General features: G+C 47.0%; 1 protein-coding gene across 1 annotated transcript in view; it reads right to left on the reverse strand.

Moving 5' to 3' along the window:
- Positions 1-16,433, reverse strand: part of KCNK17 (potassium two pore domain channel subfamily K member 17) — a 48,402-nt gene extending 31,969 nt beyond the window's left edge. The window contains exon 1 of the mRNA XM_084624711.1: positions 16,163-16,433. Within this exon, the coding sequence (XP_084480837.1) occupies positions 16,163-16,390 (228 nt within the window). The 5' untranslated portion in view covers positions 16,391-16,433. The remainder of the gene's footprint in view (positions 1-16,162) is intronic.
- Between the last annotated feature and the right edge of the window lie 503 nt (positions 16,434-16,936).

The raw sequence follows: 16,936 nt of genomic DNA on the forward strand, positions 1-16,936 counted from the left end.
CTGGCGTTGAGAGAATGGGGTTCACACGCTGCACTGCACCACCAATGGCACTCATGTGCCCATAGTTTGCTCTCCACAAGGAGCACATGAAGGTGTCAACTGCAAAGGCTCCCGCTCAAGTGGTTGTGCTGGGGTGGGCCGACTGCAAAGGCAAGTTCATGAACACCAGTGTGGGATTCACTCGCAAGGCGCATGATGCCAGAGTGTGGAGGAGATCTGGCTTTTACCCACTTAGACAAGCAGGGACTTTATTCCCACTAAATAACATGGTTAACAACATGGCTGTCTGTGCCCACTGTTATTTTAGGAGACCCCACTGAGCATCTACTGCCCTGATATTTGAGCACTCAGCAGAACATTTCATTACACACATAGTGATTGTGGGATAGTGGTAGACTGTGCATGTGACCAATGGAAGGCAAGATGGCTCTGCATACAGAATTGTCTGGATGCCAGTGTGGGCAATGCCACCCGTATGATCGAGACATGCTGTGCCCTGACCCATGCCTGCGAGGATAAGGGTGAAAATCTTGGCCAAGAGTGAGCTCAAGCCACTGCTAGTTTGCAGGCCTGGTACAAGCAGCCACAAAGTGCATGTGGGACTGGGTGCAGGTGAGCAAGGGAAATAAGGGTTGCCTGGTGTGCCCACACCCTAGCACCACAGGGTGACAGGCATGGGGGAATGGGATATGGTGTACTGCTGTGGTACACACATCCGTTTGTTTGATATTGGTTTTCTGTGATTATAAGGGTGTTGGGTACTTTATTAATATCTTTGGATACAACTTCCTGACTCTTCCTTCTTTCCCAAGCACTCACGTACCAACGTACTGTACAACCAAAAGAAAAAGTATTAAAATAAATACTGATTTGAAAAGCAATGCAGGCATCGCAGCTACCTGGAAACAAACAACAGTGAAAATAAAAACAGTGCAAGAGTATGCAAACCTGTGCTATTAAATAAAGTGCAAGCACTTCAGTCTCACTAGTAGTGGAACTGGGTGTCAGAGGTGTATCTGTTCTCCCTCTCCCCGGTTGTAGAGGCATAGAGTGAACAGGGAACATCTGCGAATACCAGGTCATGGAGTGGTTCATAATCTATCCAACTCTTGAATTGCCCAATGGCTGTACTGGCTACAGGATGTGGTAGCATGGAGGAGGGTCTGCCCATGTTGTTGCTGGTGCTGGAGTTGATGCAGGAACTGGGTGCTGCAGGCTAGTAGCCACTAGGGTGAGCAGCTGCTCAAACTTCTCCTTCTGCTGTGCTCGGACGTGCTCCATCATCCTCCAGTCATGCCAGAGGTAGTATGCGAACATTCTCTCCTCCTCCTCTGCTTTCTGCCTCTTCCTTTCCATACCCTGCTCTTCTTTCCCTCTCCGATTGGCCTGGTGTGTGATCCATGTCCAAAGTTTTGATGTATTTCATAGAATCATAGAAATGAAAGGCTGAAGGGACCTCAAGAGTCCAGCCCCCTGCACCCTGGCAGGAACAAGTATACCCAGACCATTCATGTAGTGAGTCACCCCAGAGCCTTTTCCTTTTCCCAAGCTGGTTCAGGATCCTCTCCCCAAGAGGCTTGGGTGGATGCCTCAGTTTAGCAGAGGTGGAAGGTCCTGCCAAGGAAAGGAAAGAAGATATTTTTTGTACATGGAAAGGAAGAGGAGAATTCCCCCGTTTTTGTTCTGTGTCATGGCAAGACAACAGTTTGATACTTTTATCTACTTGGAATGACTTTATTTCACCACTACACTTCAGCCAGTTCAGAAGCTCCTGCAAGCCAGGTTACCAGCCCACATATACACTATGGTAAGAATTCCAGATTTAATGCATTAAAAAGAATAGGACATTTTTTGGACCTGGGATGTATGTCTGTGGGGCGTGACTAGGGACCTGCTACAACTATTGCTTTTAACATTATTCCAGGCCAAGGAATCCTTAGAGGATGTTAATCAGCTGGAGTTCCCTGAATAGGAGAGAGAGCAACTTCTCCAGGCTAATGGAGGAATTCTCTCTATCTCCGCAAAGAAAATTTTACATCATCTGCTGAATGAAAAGGAGTGAAGAGGGTTTATAAGCTACCAAGACAGATGTTGGAAGTTTGTCCTACCTGGGAATCTCACTGACCGTCTTGAGTTTATCCTATATGAAAAATTCTCAAGCATCACCAGCCAGGAGCAGGGGGAAATTCAGGTGAACATTAGAAGGATGGTGAATCAGGATGCAGAGGCCTGCTAACAGCAGAACTGTTCCCCTGACTCTGGCCTGGAAAGTGTGCTACAAATGGGAGCCCTGGAAGGCTAAGTATTGCTGCACCAAGGAACTTTTTCAACTTAATACAGCCACTGGGATTTATAATCCAGGATGTTTGGGCCAACGCTGCAATGCTGCTATCGCTATAATTCTACAATATGCTACTTGTGTGACAGAATTACGAAGAGCTGTATATGCTGACATATGCACTTCTGCTTGCTAAACCTGTAATCCCATCTTTTGATATATATTTTAAATAATCAGCGTAAATTTAGTAAGAATGACTCACTAGTTGCATGTTTAATTGTTTCCCCCCTACTTGGACTCCATCTTGGATCACACGTGGTGGTTGGGGGCTTAGGGTGGAGGAAGGGGGCCAGGACAATGGCATGGCTTTTGCCCTAAGCTGAAGCTAAGGCCAGCCTCTAGCACATAATATCCTTCATAGCAATAATTTTATTGGCCATCAGCCAGAAATCCCACCCATTCAGGGTGCAATTTCCCCCCATAATAATGACAAAGATGGCGGCGACAGCCACTTACCCAGCTGTGGCTCCGGCTCCCAGTCTAATGCCACTTCCTCTCCAGGCTGTTCCTTGGGACAGTCCCCAAACAGGTCTTCGGAATATGGTCCCAAGACATCCCACATCCGTATGGCCTACTCCGGAGCTGTTCCAGCACCATGGTCTGCTCCTGCTCTTCCACCTCCTCTGCCACGGGGGCCTTCTCTGGTGTTATCCCGGTCCTCTCTGACTCCAGTATAAAAATCATACCAGCCCCTCTCAAAAGCCTGTCGGGCACAACTGGGGGCTCTGTACACCAGGTGAGGACAAGCACCTGGTCCAAATCCTTGTAGCAGACAGAGTTTCCAGAACCTTTGTATTGCAGGTAGGCACTCTTTAGGATTTTAATGCACTTCCAACACTGGGCAGCCATATGCTTGATCCCCACCTCCCCCAGCCTCTTCAGGATGTTATCATAACAGTACAGATTTCGGGTGCATCTCCCCAAATCATGTTCTTTTCTGCACTCATACCAGAGGTTAACTAGAAACCTGGTGGGGTCCTCTGTCCAGCGAGCACATGCTGGGATGGTATCTTATAGGGTTGTCTGGCTGAGGTGAGCTGCATATTGCAGAAACAGAGCAGGCTGCGTGGAATGAAGAGTTGAACACTGACCAGGTGGATATAAACCAGGTAGCGTCTGGTGCACCGGAGGCAAGTGGGAAATGAGTTGGTAGAAGGGCTGTAAAATACAGGTCTGGGGAACCATGGGATGACACAGGAGGACAGTCAAAAGCTGAGTTCCACTACCCAGGTGTTAGATACATCCACACTGCAAAGTGGGAAGGTCAGAGCCCACCTTAAAGTGAAACCTGGGCTATAACCTATATCTGCAGCAGGGCAAGCAAGCCTGGCTTCAAAGCATATATAAACCTGAGCATAAGGGTTTTGTGTGAGGAAGGCTGAGGTCCATTGGACTAAAAACTTGGAGGCAGCCCGGGATAAGCTTGCAGTGTAGAAATATCCCTAGACTGCCCTTCCACAGAGGATTAATGACTTGGTCTTCATCCAGCCTTTGAGACTGAGCCCAGGTCTATACTACAAACTTTTGCCAGCCAAGCTATGCTGGTCAGGGATGTGATGAGTATAATCCCTGACAACATAGCTGTGCTAGCAAAAGCCCCTAGTGTAGACACAGCTATACCGGCAAAAAAGTCCTTGTGCTAACAGAGCTGATTTCGTTTGGGGAACTGGTCAAAGCTATGCCAGCAAAAGAGTTCTGTAGAAGCTGCATCTCCATTTCGGGGGTTTGCCGACGTAGCTATGCTGGCAAACCCTTTCTAGCGTAGACAAAGCCCTAGTGTAGACCTGGACTATGGAGCACGATTTCTCCATGAGATTTCCAAGTAAGAAGCTGGTGTCTCCAGTGCTCTCTTCTTTCCTTTCTGGTGGTTGCTGTACAACCCCCCCCCCAACACACACACTCACACTCTCTCCTTCAGCTATAGAGGTCTTCTAGGTTCCAACCCTGATCGCGCCCCTTGTCTTCATCTCCCTTCTCTCTTTCGGCACATCTACACGGCACAAATCCTATTGTGGTGTGTAGAGTACATGCACTATATGCCCCACAGCATGGGTAGTAATAGGAATGTAGACAGTGAGGCACGGCTTAGGTAAGGAGAGTAAAGACATGTCAGAACCCTGGGGGTATGTGCCCTACATGACTCTCTACAGGCCCAAGCAGTGCCTCCCCCATCTGCACTGCTGTTTTTAGCAGCATAGTGTCCTGCTGCTTCCCTGCTGTCAGAGCCTTTCCCCATCCCAGGGAAAGACTACAGCTGTGGAGAAAGGCTCTGGGGGCAGCAAAAGGCTCCAGCAGCGCCCCGCTGCAGGGAAAGACTCTGGCAGCAGGGAAAGGCTTTGGCGGTGGATGCGGAGAGGCAATGGGGAAAGACTCTGGTGGAGGGGGCAACAGGGGACATTGCTCTCTCTGCTGCCTTCCCCCCGTCAGAGCCTGTCACTGACATGTACAGCGCAGTGTGGATGCAGCTTGCTTTTCATGGCTGTGTGTGGCTACACATACCCTACACACTGCCACCAGCGGTGAGCTGTGTAGACGTAGCCTATGTATTTCTTAGTGCTAACTTCAGCCTAGGTTATCATTTCTGAGCACACAGCAACAGCCAATTCTACAGCTCCCTCCACTCACCCCTTAGGCTCTCTTGTCATTTTTGTGTGCCTCAACCATCAGTTTCCAGCTTCACTACAACTTCCTATTGCTGAGAGCTACAAAGAGTCTTTACACGGCATCTTGGATTCTGTTTTCCCTCTCTCTGAGCCCTTAAGTTTGCTCCCGAAGCCAGAATTACTTAGTTGTCACCTAGGGCTCTTCATCTGTAGACCTCAAAATGCGATACAAAGGAGAGTACGTATAATGATCTCCCTGTTTAATAAATTCATAGAGTTTAAGGCAAGAAGTTGGATCATCTAGTCTGACCTCCTGTGCATCACAGGGCACAGAATTTCACCCAGTTACCCCAGCAGCGAGCCCAGTAACTTGTGTTTGACTAAAGGCATCCAGAAAACAAGACCAGAGAGTGTGCATGCGTATGAGATGCTGCCTTCCTTAAAAGCATGACCTTATCAGGCACCTAAGCTTCTACTTCCCTCTTTAACAGTAGCAGGAAGGGACAAAGCACTTTGTATAAACAACTGATAATCGGAATAGTCTCTTCTTCATTCAAATCCACCTTTTCTCTAGTCCTGGGGAGAAATGGGGGAATGAGGGACAGAGATTCTCACTAACTTCTGCTGAGGAACCTAAATACCTTTGAAAATTGGGCAAAAATGACTTTCCCGAGGTCACACAGCCAGTCACTGGAAGAACCAGGAGTAGGTCTCCTAACTTCCATGCCAGCACCCTTTCCATTGGACTACACCTTAGCTGTCCTTCGGCCACATTTCCAGAAAAGGACAATCATCCGCCTACACATGTTGGGATATGGAAGTACTGTGGAAGCTGACATGTAACGTCCCTCGATAAACCCAAACACGGGTCAGTTTTAGTATCCTGTGCTTTCTGATCGTGGCATTTTAGCCAGTGCTCTTTCAACATGAAGTGTTGCTTCTCCCTGTAAAACTGAGAGTGTCTCAGCGAGGTCCTCAGGAAAGGCAAAAAGAATGAGTATAAGGATTGGATTGGAAAGGGGGAATCTCACCTCCCAGTTTGGTTGGTTGGCTTTCACACCTTCACATGAAATCAGCTTGTCCAGGAAACCGAGACTATGGTGACTGTTTACCTGGTCTCAGAAACTCCCATTCTTTCCCCAATTATCAGTGTGGGAGAGAGGCATTTCAAAGTCACAGGACCTCTGATAAGGGATTAATTAAACTTTAAATGAGTTTCTCTCTGCTATATACTGGAAATTCTTAAGATTAATATGTACAACTGCACAGTTCTTACAGGATAACAGGAGCAATCAGACAACATTGATAAGGTTCACGCTACTCTCACATTAGGAAGACAAAGGTTAATTAGCTTCAAAACAAAAAAAGCTCTGTAGGTCACCCCACTGTTATTTATTGGCACACAGCCCCAGTTCCTGGCTGAAGGAGACCCTGTATTTGAATTCTGACTAAAGCAGAGACGATGTAGGATGGATTAGAAATTGAGTAGGAAACAGCTGCTGCCTCAAATTAGTACCACAGAAGAAACCAAGACCTGATTAATTGACTTTCCTAGTAGCTTCCTTCCCACACCTGAAATAGCATACATTAGGCCTAATCTACACTAGAAAATGTTTGCCAGTGTGGCTATATGGATGTAGCTATGGCAGCAAACCCTACTAGTGGCGCTGGTCATACTGGGGGGGAAAAAAGTGATTCTGCAGGTATATTTTAAACCAGTTCCCTGAACAAAAAAGCACTGTTATGCCAGTAGAACTGTTTCTACACAAGGGCTTTTGACCAGACCTTGGTGCACTTGCACAGAGTCTCTGTCTCAGGGGCAGGCCCATCCACCAGATCTACCTATCAGCTCACCAACTGCCCAGCTGCCACTCCTGTGCTCATGGCTAGCTTCTCAGGTGAAGCATGACACACACCACGGGATGCTGTCGTGGTCTCCTCAGTCCTCCTCCTAGCAGTGAGAGCCAGTGGGCCAGAGCAGCGAACCAGGCCCAGGCCAGCACTATAGACCAGAACAGAGCCACCACTGCCTGGGCTCACAGTCTAACCCCTGTTCCCAGCCCAGCAGGACAGGCGCAGAGCCACACTGCCTGGGATCACTGTGTGGTGGGCTCGCTCTCACTCCTGCCCCCACCAGACCTCCTCTCTGCACCAGGCAGGGGTAGAGCCAGGCCCAGCTGCAACAAACAACATTTTCACCTTCCATCAAGGCAGTTTGTGCTGGTCCTGCAGACAGAGCTTACACAGCCTGGAAAACCATGCAGCCCCCTGACTCCAGGGCCATCTGCTCTGGCCAGTGGAACTGTTCCTAGGTCTGAGAGGTGGGAGAAACCCCGAAGTGCCTGTGCCTGAACAGAGCTGAATAAGCCCTGCTGTAAGGAACAGCATTTATTTATTTTTCAGAACAGATCAGTCGGGTCGGGTCGGAGCTGATGACTTTTGTGGCGTCAGTGTGAAAACAGGAAGGGAGAGAAGTTTTCTTCCAGTTTTACTTTCTGAGAGTGCGATGCGGAGTTGCCACCAACCATCTGTGAGAGGGAACTATGTCCTTCACAGCTGCTTAAAAACAATATAGAGATGGTAGGCCAGATTTTGACATGGATTAATGCCTTTTTCCAGGGTGTTCGGGGAAGCCATACCTAAACAAGGCCTCTGCTCAATAAACCATCTTGGGACATTAATTCCCATCCTGTCTCTGACCTGCCTTTTGTTGGACAAGTCCTTGAGAAAGTGGTGATGAGCCAACCCCTGCTTGCTTGATTTATTTAATCTCCATAGTTGGATTTAGATCCGAGTCCAGAACCGAGGCTGCAATATCATCTGTGGTGGCTGATCTTGTAGTTAGACGTCAGCATAAGCGGTTTCCATGCTTACTCAGTTAGAGTAATCAGCAGCTTTTAATACCACTGACCACAAGGTACAACGGAACTCATGCGTGGGATCTTATGGGTAAGAAGGAGTAGCCCACAGTGAGTCTGCTCCTTCTTTTCAGAAAGGTCCCACAAGGCTGTCCTAGGCAATTGCTTGTCCTCCCTGAGGGACTTCATAGGTAGGTTCCCACACATTTTTACTTCACCATATCTTCTCTTAAAGGTACACAGGAGGCCACCAGAGCAGAATTCCAGGTGCACTAGGCTGCATTCTCATTAATGTATAAATAATCCTCACTACTAATGAGCTTTTCAATGAACAGCTTCATTACCCTCCCAGTGGCAGATCAAGATAGGGATCTGGATGAAAGTGAATTGGCTGTAGCTCAGCCCAGAGAAGAAAGGGATGCTTGTTACTAAGAAGGAAGCATTGGAGGAATGGGCAGAGGTGGTGCTTGCACCAGCTACTGTGAGTCTATGACTGCCTTTTCCAAATTCCCTTTCATAGATCCGCAGTGCTCCAGTCTGGTGAGATTCAAGGAACAAGGCAAGATGTATTTATTTTATTTATGTCTTCTTTGATTTTCTCCTTCTCTATCATGGTTTGTGCAATTAACATGCTTCAAATAACACAGCCCTGCAGCAATGCTAGGGACTGGGCAGGCCAATCCAATAAATACAGGAAACAGCTGCAGTAAGATATTAGGGCTACATTGTATGACATGAGAGGGGTGGGGGAGCAAAGAGATGGGGGAGGGGGAGAAAAGGGAATCATCCTAGTGACCCCACTAGGAAATCATACATTTACATTGGAGCAAGGCTCCAAACAAGGAAGCTCCAGGCGCCATGGCTGGGATACCGATTCATAGATTCCAAGGCCAGAAAGGACCATTGTGATCATCTAGTCTGACCTCCTGTATAGCACAGGCCATGGAACTGCGCCAAAATAATTCCTAGATCCTATCTTTCAGAAAAACATCCATTTTGATTTTAAAAATCTCTGATAGACTGAAGAGCCCATTATTAAATATTTGTTATCCCAGGTAGGTACTTATAGACTGCGATCAAGTCACCCTTTAACCTTTTTGTTAAGCTAAATGGATTGAGCACCTTCAGTCTATCACTGAATGGTTTCTAATTGTTTAATCATTTTTGTGGTTCTTCTCTGAACCTCTCCAATTTATCAACATCCTTGTTGTATTGTGGACACTAGAACTGGACACAGCATTCCAGCAGTGGTCACACCAGTGCCAAATACAGAGGTAAAATAACCTCTCTGCTCCTACTTAAGATTCCGCCTTTTATGCAGCCAAAGATCACATTAATTCTTTTGACCCCAGTGTCACAATGGGAGCTCACGTTCAGCGGATTATCCACCACAAGCCCCAAATCTTTTTCAGAGTCACTTCTTCCCAGGACAGAGTTCTCCATCCTCTAAGTATGGCCTACATTCTTTGTTCCTAGGTGTAGACATTTACATTGAGCCACATTAAAATGCATATTGTTTGCTTGCGCCCAGTTTACCAAACGATCAAGATCAGCCTGTATTAGTGACCTGCCTCTTCACTATTTACCACTCCACAATTTTTGTGTCATCTGCAAAATTCATCAGTGATTTTATGTTTTCTTCCAGGTTAGCAGGTTTAAAACAAATAAAAGGAAGTTCTTCACTCAGCGCAGAGTCAACCTGTGGAACTCCTTGCCTGAGGAAGTTGTGAAGGCTAGGACTATAACAGGGTTTAAAAGAGAACTGGATAAATTCATGGAGGGTAAGTCCATTAATGACTATTAGCCAGGATGGGTAAGGAATAGTGTCCCTAGCCTCTGCTTGTCAGAGGGTGGAGATGGATGGCAGGAGAGAGATCACTAAATCATTACCTGTTAGGTTCACCCCCTCTGGGGCACATATCATTGGCCACTGTCAGTAGACAGGATACTGGGCTGGATGGACCTTTGGTCTGATCCAGTATGGCCATTCTTCTGTCATTGATAAATATGTTAAATAGTGTAGGGCTAAGAACTGATCACTGCAGGAACTCACTGGTAACACACCCACTCAATGACAATTATATTTTGAGACCTGTCTGTTAGCCAGTTTTAAATCCATTTAATGTGCACCATATTTATTTTATCTCATTCTAGTTTTTTAATCAAAATATCGTGTGGTACCAAGTCAAACGCCTGACAGAAGTCTAAGTATATTACATATTCCAGGGACTCTGAAGAAGTTCAACAACTGTAGCTGCAGCGGAGCCCGCAATCCTGGCCTACACCACAGCAAAGGGAGTGAGAGAGTCTGGAGAACGAGTTCAGCTCAGGCAGAGCAACGCATCCAGCCTACGTGGCGAACAGCCGCTGAGGGAAAGATTTTCTTATGCACCATAAATGAAAGAAGGTTTGTTTCAGGTGTTCTCAAAGCCAGAAGGAAAACTAGGCTTCTTCAAAGTTCAGGATGCTTAGATCTGGGGCCTTGGTTTGAATGGCTCTCTACAGAAACCTTCCTCTTAGCTATAATGATTTGTCCCACTCTTTAATAATTAAAAATGTATGTCTGATCCGTGTGTGTGTGATTGGCGTGGTGGTAGTTGGATGTGCACACGGAACAGCTTTAGATCAGAAATAGACAACTATTGTCTGTGGGAGAGGAAAGGGTGGGCTCCACGATTCTGATACATTAGACCCACAAACACAACCCAGCTTTATTGCACCAGTGCTTGTCTTGTGCTGAGAAATGTAGTGCAGAAGAAGGGAGAGAAGTAGTCTGACGGGATTGGAAAAGGTGGTGAATACACTTTCAACAGAATGAAAACAATCAAGGGGACCGGAAAGCAACTAATAGTTTATATAACACCAGGCTTAGCCACCTAAGACATCCTCTCCTGATTACAGAGCTTTTCTCATCTGTCTGAATCCATCAACCAAAGTTGTTTCTATCTATTGGCTGATTGGTGGTTTGTGCAACATGAGCTGCTGCTCTCAGTCCAGTTCCTTGTGACCAGGTGTCCACATCCCACACAGCACCTTTGCTTACAGTCTCTGAAGTATGGCCAAGGATTAAATAGACCAAGGACAATGCACTTGTTTCTCCCCCTGAGAGGTTGTCTCTCCAGGGTACAGCAGAGACACTTTGGAAGGGAGTAGCATGTGGGCAAAGCCTGCTCTGCTGTTGTCCAAGCTGTACCTGTTCTGGGGATATGCAATAAACGTTGGCCTTGAGGGCTGTTAATCCAATACCTTTTATGAACACTACCTAATTTATGAAACTAAATGGCTGCCATCAGACCTCTTCTGAACGTTCTTGCCCCTGTGCACTTTGACTGTTTGCTCCTACCCTTCCTGCCCCTCCCTTCCTTTGTCCTTCCATCTGGCTCCTCCCATCATTCCACTGAATGATGTACATAAAAAATTAAAAAAAAAAATCACTGCACTAACATAACATTTGCAACCACCACATTGCATTGCTCACTCTGCTTGTACGTTACTTTCCCCCCACCCTGTGTCTGTCTTGTCTATTTAGACTAAGCTCATCAGAGCAGGACTGTCTACTAGTGTGTTTGTACAGTGCCTAGCACAATGGAGCCCCCATCTTGGTCGGTTACAATGCACAACCATAATAAACAGGATGAAAAATAGTACTAAATTAGATGTTTGTACAGTGTTTAGCAAAATGAGACTCCATCCTCTGTCAGCCTCTACTATAATAAATGCAATGAATAATAATGTTTAGAGTTAACCCTAATGAAAAAGCTTTGTATATAAACAATGCTAAAGAACTTCACAGACTGTGAAATATGTCAAAGTAATTAAAAAGCCCAGCCACTGCTTTTGCTTTTTCATAACCACTGTGTCCAGCTCTTTCCTAATTTGCAAGTAATCAAATTATGTGTCTAGAATACCAACATGATAGTGAGATAGGACCGATCATGACTTTGCCAGGTAACCAGTGGGTGAACAGATGACTAAGGGAACAGGTCATTTTATTTGTGTGTATGTACACCACACACAGTATCCAAGCAATGCCACAAAGGAAACTGGAAAAGGAATTGAAAGAGAAGGGGGCTCTTGTGTGATTTGTTTGGGTTTTTAATTAAATTCATCATGAAAACCTAACAAATAAAAAATATATAGGGCTATTCAAGATCAGGCCAGGGTTTCACGTAGCAGGAAGTCCAGCCAGCACAATAACCTTCTAATTTAATAACAAGAGTAAGGAAAAAACCCTTTAACTTCCTTCTCCCTCTAGGTCCTCTGTAGCCCATACAGTAAACTTCTTCATTGCTTGTTGCAGCCAATCTCTGGTCAGGGAGGACGGGACTGGGTCTCAAACTGCCTTCAGCACCACTGCGAATAGTGAGAAGTCAGAGTTCAGAATAGAATCTGGGTCTCCCATTGTAACTGCATATGGTAAAACAAATCAGCAAAAACACACCGGAAAGGCCTTTTGGTTCTCTGTGACAAGCTTATCACCGATCCCTTTAACTGTAAACTTTGTCCTTCTTCTCCCATCCCCCATTACTGTTTGTTACTCTCCTTCATCTAAATATTGCCTTGTAAGCTCCTCAGAGCAAAGGCCATGGCTTTGTATTTATTCTGTAAAACGCCCAGCACCCATTGTGGGATGTAGCAATGCTTCTCGTATATAGCTGCTTATCTACACTGCACTCATCACTCTAGTACTGGAGCACCTTCCAGTCTTGAACAAAGGAACTGACATCTGTCAGATGTTGCTCATTCTCTCAAGGATAAGAGTGAGACTTTGAACTTGGATATATACTGTGAAATGCAAAACTGGACTCGTCAGCTTTATTTCGCACTTCCTCTGGCTAATTAGCTCAACTCAAATTTTACACTAGGTTGTTTGTGCGGTTAGCACACAAAGTGGATGATATTATTCATTCTATGATGGTACTGCCTAGGGGCCAGAGTAGGTATCAGGGCCCCATTGTGCTAGTCACTGTACTGCATATAATAAAAAGACAGTCCCTGCCCCAAAGAGCTTACAGTCTGTCGCTTCTGGGGGTGAGAGAATGGGACAATCAGCATAATAGTGTTTCACAGCATTTAAGGCCAGAAGGGACTATTAGATCATCTAGTCTGACCTCCTGTATATCACAGGCTATTAAATTTCACCCAATTTACCCTATATTGAGGCCAATACCTTGGATTAGACTAAAATATTTCAAGTCCTCGAGAGACTAAACTGTTCTGTGCCACAGGCATAGAGGCCAGTGTAATTGATTATATGAGATATGCCGAGATGATCCTAGACGATCCATGCTGCATACTGTAGAGGAAAGAGGAAAAATCCCAAAGTCTCTGCCAATTCCACTTGAGGGAAAATTCCTTCTTGACCCAAATCTGGCAATCAGTTTGACCCTGATCACGTGAGCAAGACTTGACACCAGCCAAGTATCTGAGAAAGCAGATTCTCTGCATCACCTCACTACACTTGTCCACCTGGTGTCCTGTGTACAGCAATGGCCAATCCCTGATGCCTCAGAGGAAGGTGAAACTCCCCTGTATCCCTGCCAAGAATACATCTGGCCAATTGTGAATAGGGGTCAGGAAGGAATTTCACAACCCCTGACCCCTGCAGGCCATGAAGTTTGGTTACGGTCATTGTCTTAATGCATGAAGTTTGGTTATGGGCATTGTCTTAATGCAGAGCTGCAAGTATTATGAGCATGTTAAGGGCAATGTAGAGCTTCCTGTTCTCTCCATGGCACATGGAGAGAGCAGGAAGCTCTACATTGCCCTTAACATGGAGACCTCCATGGCACATGGAGAGAGGGATGAACAGTTGGATTCATAGATTCACAGCCTCCTAGGCCAGAGGGGACCACCATGACCGACTACCCCAACTTCCCCACATCTCTCTGCTGCCCTTGGCTGTAAGCTTCCTGGGAGAAATTCATCTGATCTCACCTTAAAGACTACAAGCAATGGTGAGTCCACCACCTCTCCTGATGAATTGTTCCAGTGTTGCTGCTTCTTCCTGCTACGAAATTGCATCTCATTTCAAGGTTGAATTTATCTAACTTCAAATTACAGCCACTGGATATTGTTATATCTTACTCAGTAAGATTGAAAAGTCCCCTCCCTATCAGCTACCTTTTCCATGTCAGTCCTCACAATCTCTGCTAAGACTCTTAACAAAGCTCAATTGTGATGGTGGTTTTTTTTGCACAGATGAAACAAAAATGCAAAGATTTACCCAAGCCCCACTGGGGTCAGGTAGGATGGCACTACCATCCAAACCACCACGAGCATTTGGTTTGGCAAAACCCAAGTCACCTATCTGAAACAGAGATGGGCCCAAACAAGAACCACTTATCCAGTCTCTCACACCCTCCTGAACCAGAGACATTTAGATCAAGTGGGCCTCGCATCCAAATCACTCCTGGGTTGGATTTTGGGTTTTCCAAACCAATACCTGTCTGATGCGGAGGTTCTGCAAAACCAAAACTGCCCCTGTTTTGCCCATCTCTTTTGTACATGTGTGGCCTCTAGGGGTTTCAGCAAGAACATATTTGCCCAATTTGGGCCTTGCACAGTTGTCATGGAAATATCCTCAGCACCATTTACACGCATGTTTTTTGGATTGGGTTGTTTGACGCTTGTTCTTTCAAATAATGAATAGAAAACCGGAAAAAAATTATACTGGTGGAAGACGCCAATTAAACTTTCTGCAAAGAAGTTTCGTATGAAATATTATATGATTGTTATCACTGGTAAGATCGTCTAGGCTGTAATGCATTCTGATTCGCTGCTACATGAAGCAATACAACCTGCAAGTAACCCTTAGAAAACGGCCGAGGCTGTTATAATGAAAAATTCTACCACTGCCTCTATTCTACCAAGCCAGGTGGCTTAAAGACTGACAGTTTACTCAGGATAAATGCGGGGAGAAAGATATTTAGGAATTTTCATAATAAAGAAAATACAGCCAGAGATACCTGGACAATAGACACGTTAAAAGCAACTGCAGAAAAATTACGGTGACAGAATGGCTAAATTTAAACATACTGGGGAAAATAAATGTTAATAAAGATTGAGGCAGCCCCACAATTCAAAGATTGCTCCTAAAAGTGCCACTGGAAATGTCAAAACATCTACTTCATTAATAACAATATTTTCAGCAGTCAGAAGCAAATGGGGGGAAAAAGAGCAAAATTAAGTAAAATGACACACCAGTCTGAGAAAAGGAGGGATGAAATGGCTACATTTTAAGAGACATAAAATGACTTAAATATGACAGACTCTGTACAGGTATAAAATGGAATACAGTTGCCTTGATGATTTGGAGAATACATAGGATATTACTCGCACTGGACAGGTCTGCCTAATTCATGTGCAGATTTACAAATCTAGGGTCCAGCTGATAGCGTGTGGAATGTGACTGAAACCAATGGGGCTCCCTAAGACACGCCATCCATCACAGGAACCCAGTGCTATCTGTAACACAGGTAGGGACAAGTTCCCAGGTGAGGTGTGGGGGTGTGTGAGATACACATGGGTAAGCAGATGGAAGGTGGGGAAAGGTACACTTTGAAACAGAAGGTGTGATTCACATCCGTTTAGTCCCACAGAGTCAAGTACATGGCTCAACAAAACTGCCCCCTGCCAGGCACTGCAGCCTTTAAGGCAGGAGTAGTCAATAGACAGACTATGGGCCAAATCCAGACAGCCAAACACTTTCGAACAGACCCCGAAATCTTTTTATTTACTTATGATCATAATTGTTATTGCGATGTGAAACATGTTTCGCTGGAGTCTGGATCCTGAGCAAGACATTTGGACCTTGACCAAAAATCATTGACTACCCTTACTTTAAGGGCTAATTGCTCAGCGAAGCCAAACAGGCAGCAGGAGGCTAAGGAAAAGAGGACACAGAAAGAAACTTCCAAGAAGCAGCTTTCCAAGAAAGGCCGATTGATAAGAAGATATCTGAGGGAAGAGCCTGCATCCTAACCAGGCGCCTGCCAGCCAAGGGATGGACACGCTGATCTCTTCCAGCAGAGATGAAGTGAGCTGTAGCTCACGAAAGCTTATGCTCAAATAAACTGGTTAGTCTCTAAGGTGCCACAAGTACTCCTTTTCTTTTTTCAAGCAGAGAGAGTGCCAGCTGTATATGGTGGGTGCCACCCATGCATTGGTACTGCTCCTGCAGGAGCTCCCCCAGGGAAGGGGAACCACTCACTCAACATCTCCCCCAGCTGCCCCCTACTCCTCAGGGACCACGTGCCCACCCAGGGGCTATGGCTACTTGCCCCTTCGGGGGGAAGCGCGCACATCCACCTCCCCTTGGGAGGGGCTCGCCAGACCCTCTGCCCCCGTCCCCAGCCCCCTACCTGGATGAGGCGCTCCAGGGCCGGCCCCTTCAGGCACGTGTAATTGCCCAGCAGCTCCCACTTGTCCTGCAGCAGCTGCTGCGCCGACTGGCGGCTGGCGGGCCCCTCCAGCGCCCAGAACGCCGCGCTGCCCAGCAGCAGGTAGCCCACGTAGGCCAGCAGCAGCAGCAGGGTCCCGGGCAGCCGCCAGCGCCGCCCGGCCACGGCCTCCCCCTGCGCCCTGCACATCGCACCGCGCCTCCCCGGACTCCGGCCGAGCACCGGCCGGGACCGGAGGCAGGCAAGGCGGGAGGCGGAGAAAGGGCGCTGGGGGCGGCTCCCATGCAGCCCAGGGGCCTCCCCGCTCCAAGGGGGCTGGGGAGAGGGGCCACCCCGTCTCCAGCTCCCTCCAGCGGGGATCAGGGGGACCCAGCCCCCTCCCGGTGATGAGGGAATCAGGCGCATCTGGCACCCCCGGAAGTGGTGGATCAGGGGCACCCAGACCCCAGTTCAGTCTCCACGTGCCCCCCACTCTCTGGTACCACCAAGGCCTGACCCATGGGGATGTCGTTCGTTTGTCCTGTGGCCAGCACAGGAGCAGCAGGTCTGGGGCACCACCACAATTTCCCAGGGGCCAGGTGGGAAAGGCTCCAGCTGATCTTACCAGTCCCCTGAGCCCTCTTTGCCACACCCCTGTAGCCCTTTTCTGGGCTGTGCCTCTGGGTTTCCTTTCGGAAGGGCAGCGTCACCATGTGCTCCCCAGCTGCAGACTAACAGGCTCTTCAAGAGTGGGTC

This window comes from Lepidochelys olivacea, assembly GCF_965140295.1.
Source record: "Lepidochelys olivacea isolate rLepOli2 genome assembly, chromosome: 3".
Lineage (NCBI taxonomy): Eukaryota > Metazoa > Chordata > Testudines > Cheloniidae > Lepidochelys > Lepidochelys olivacea.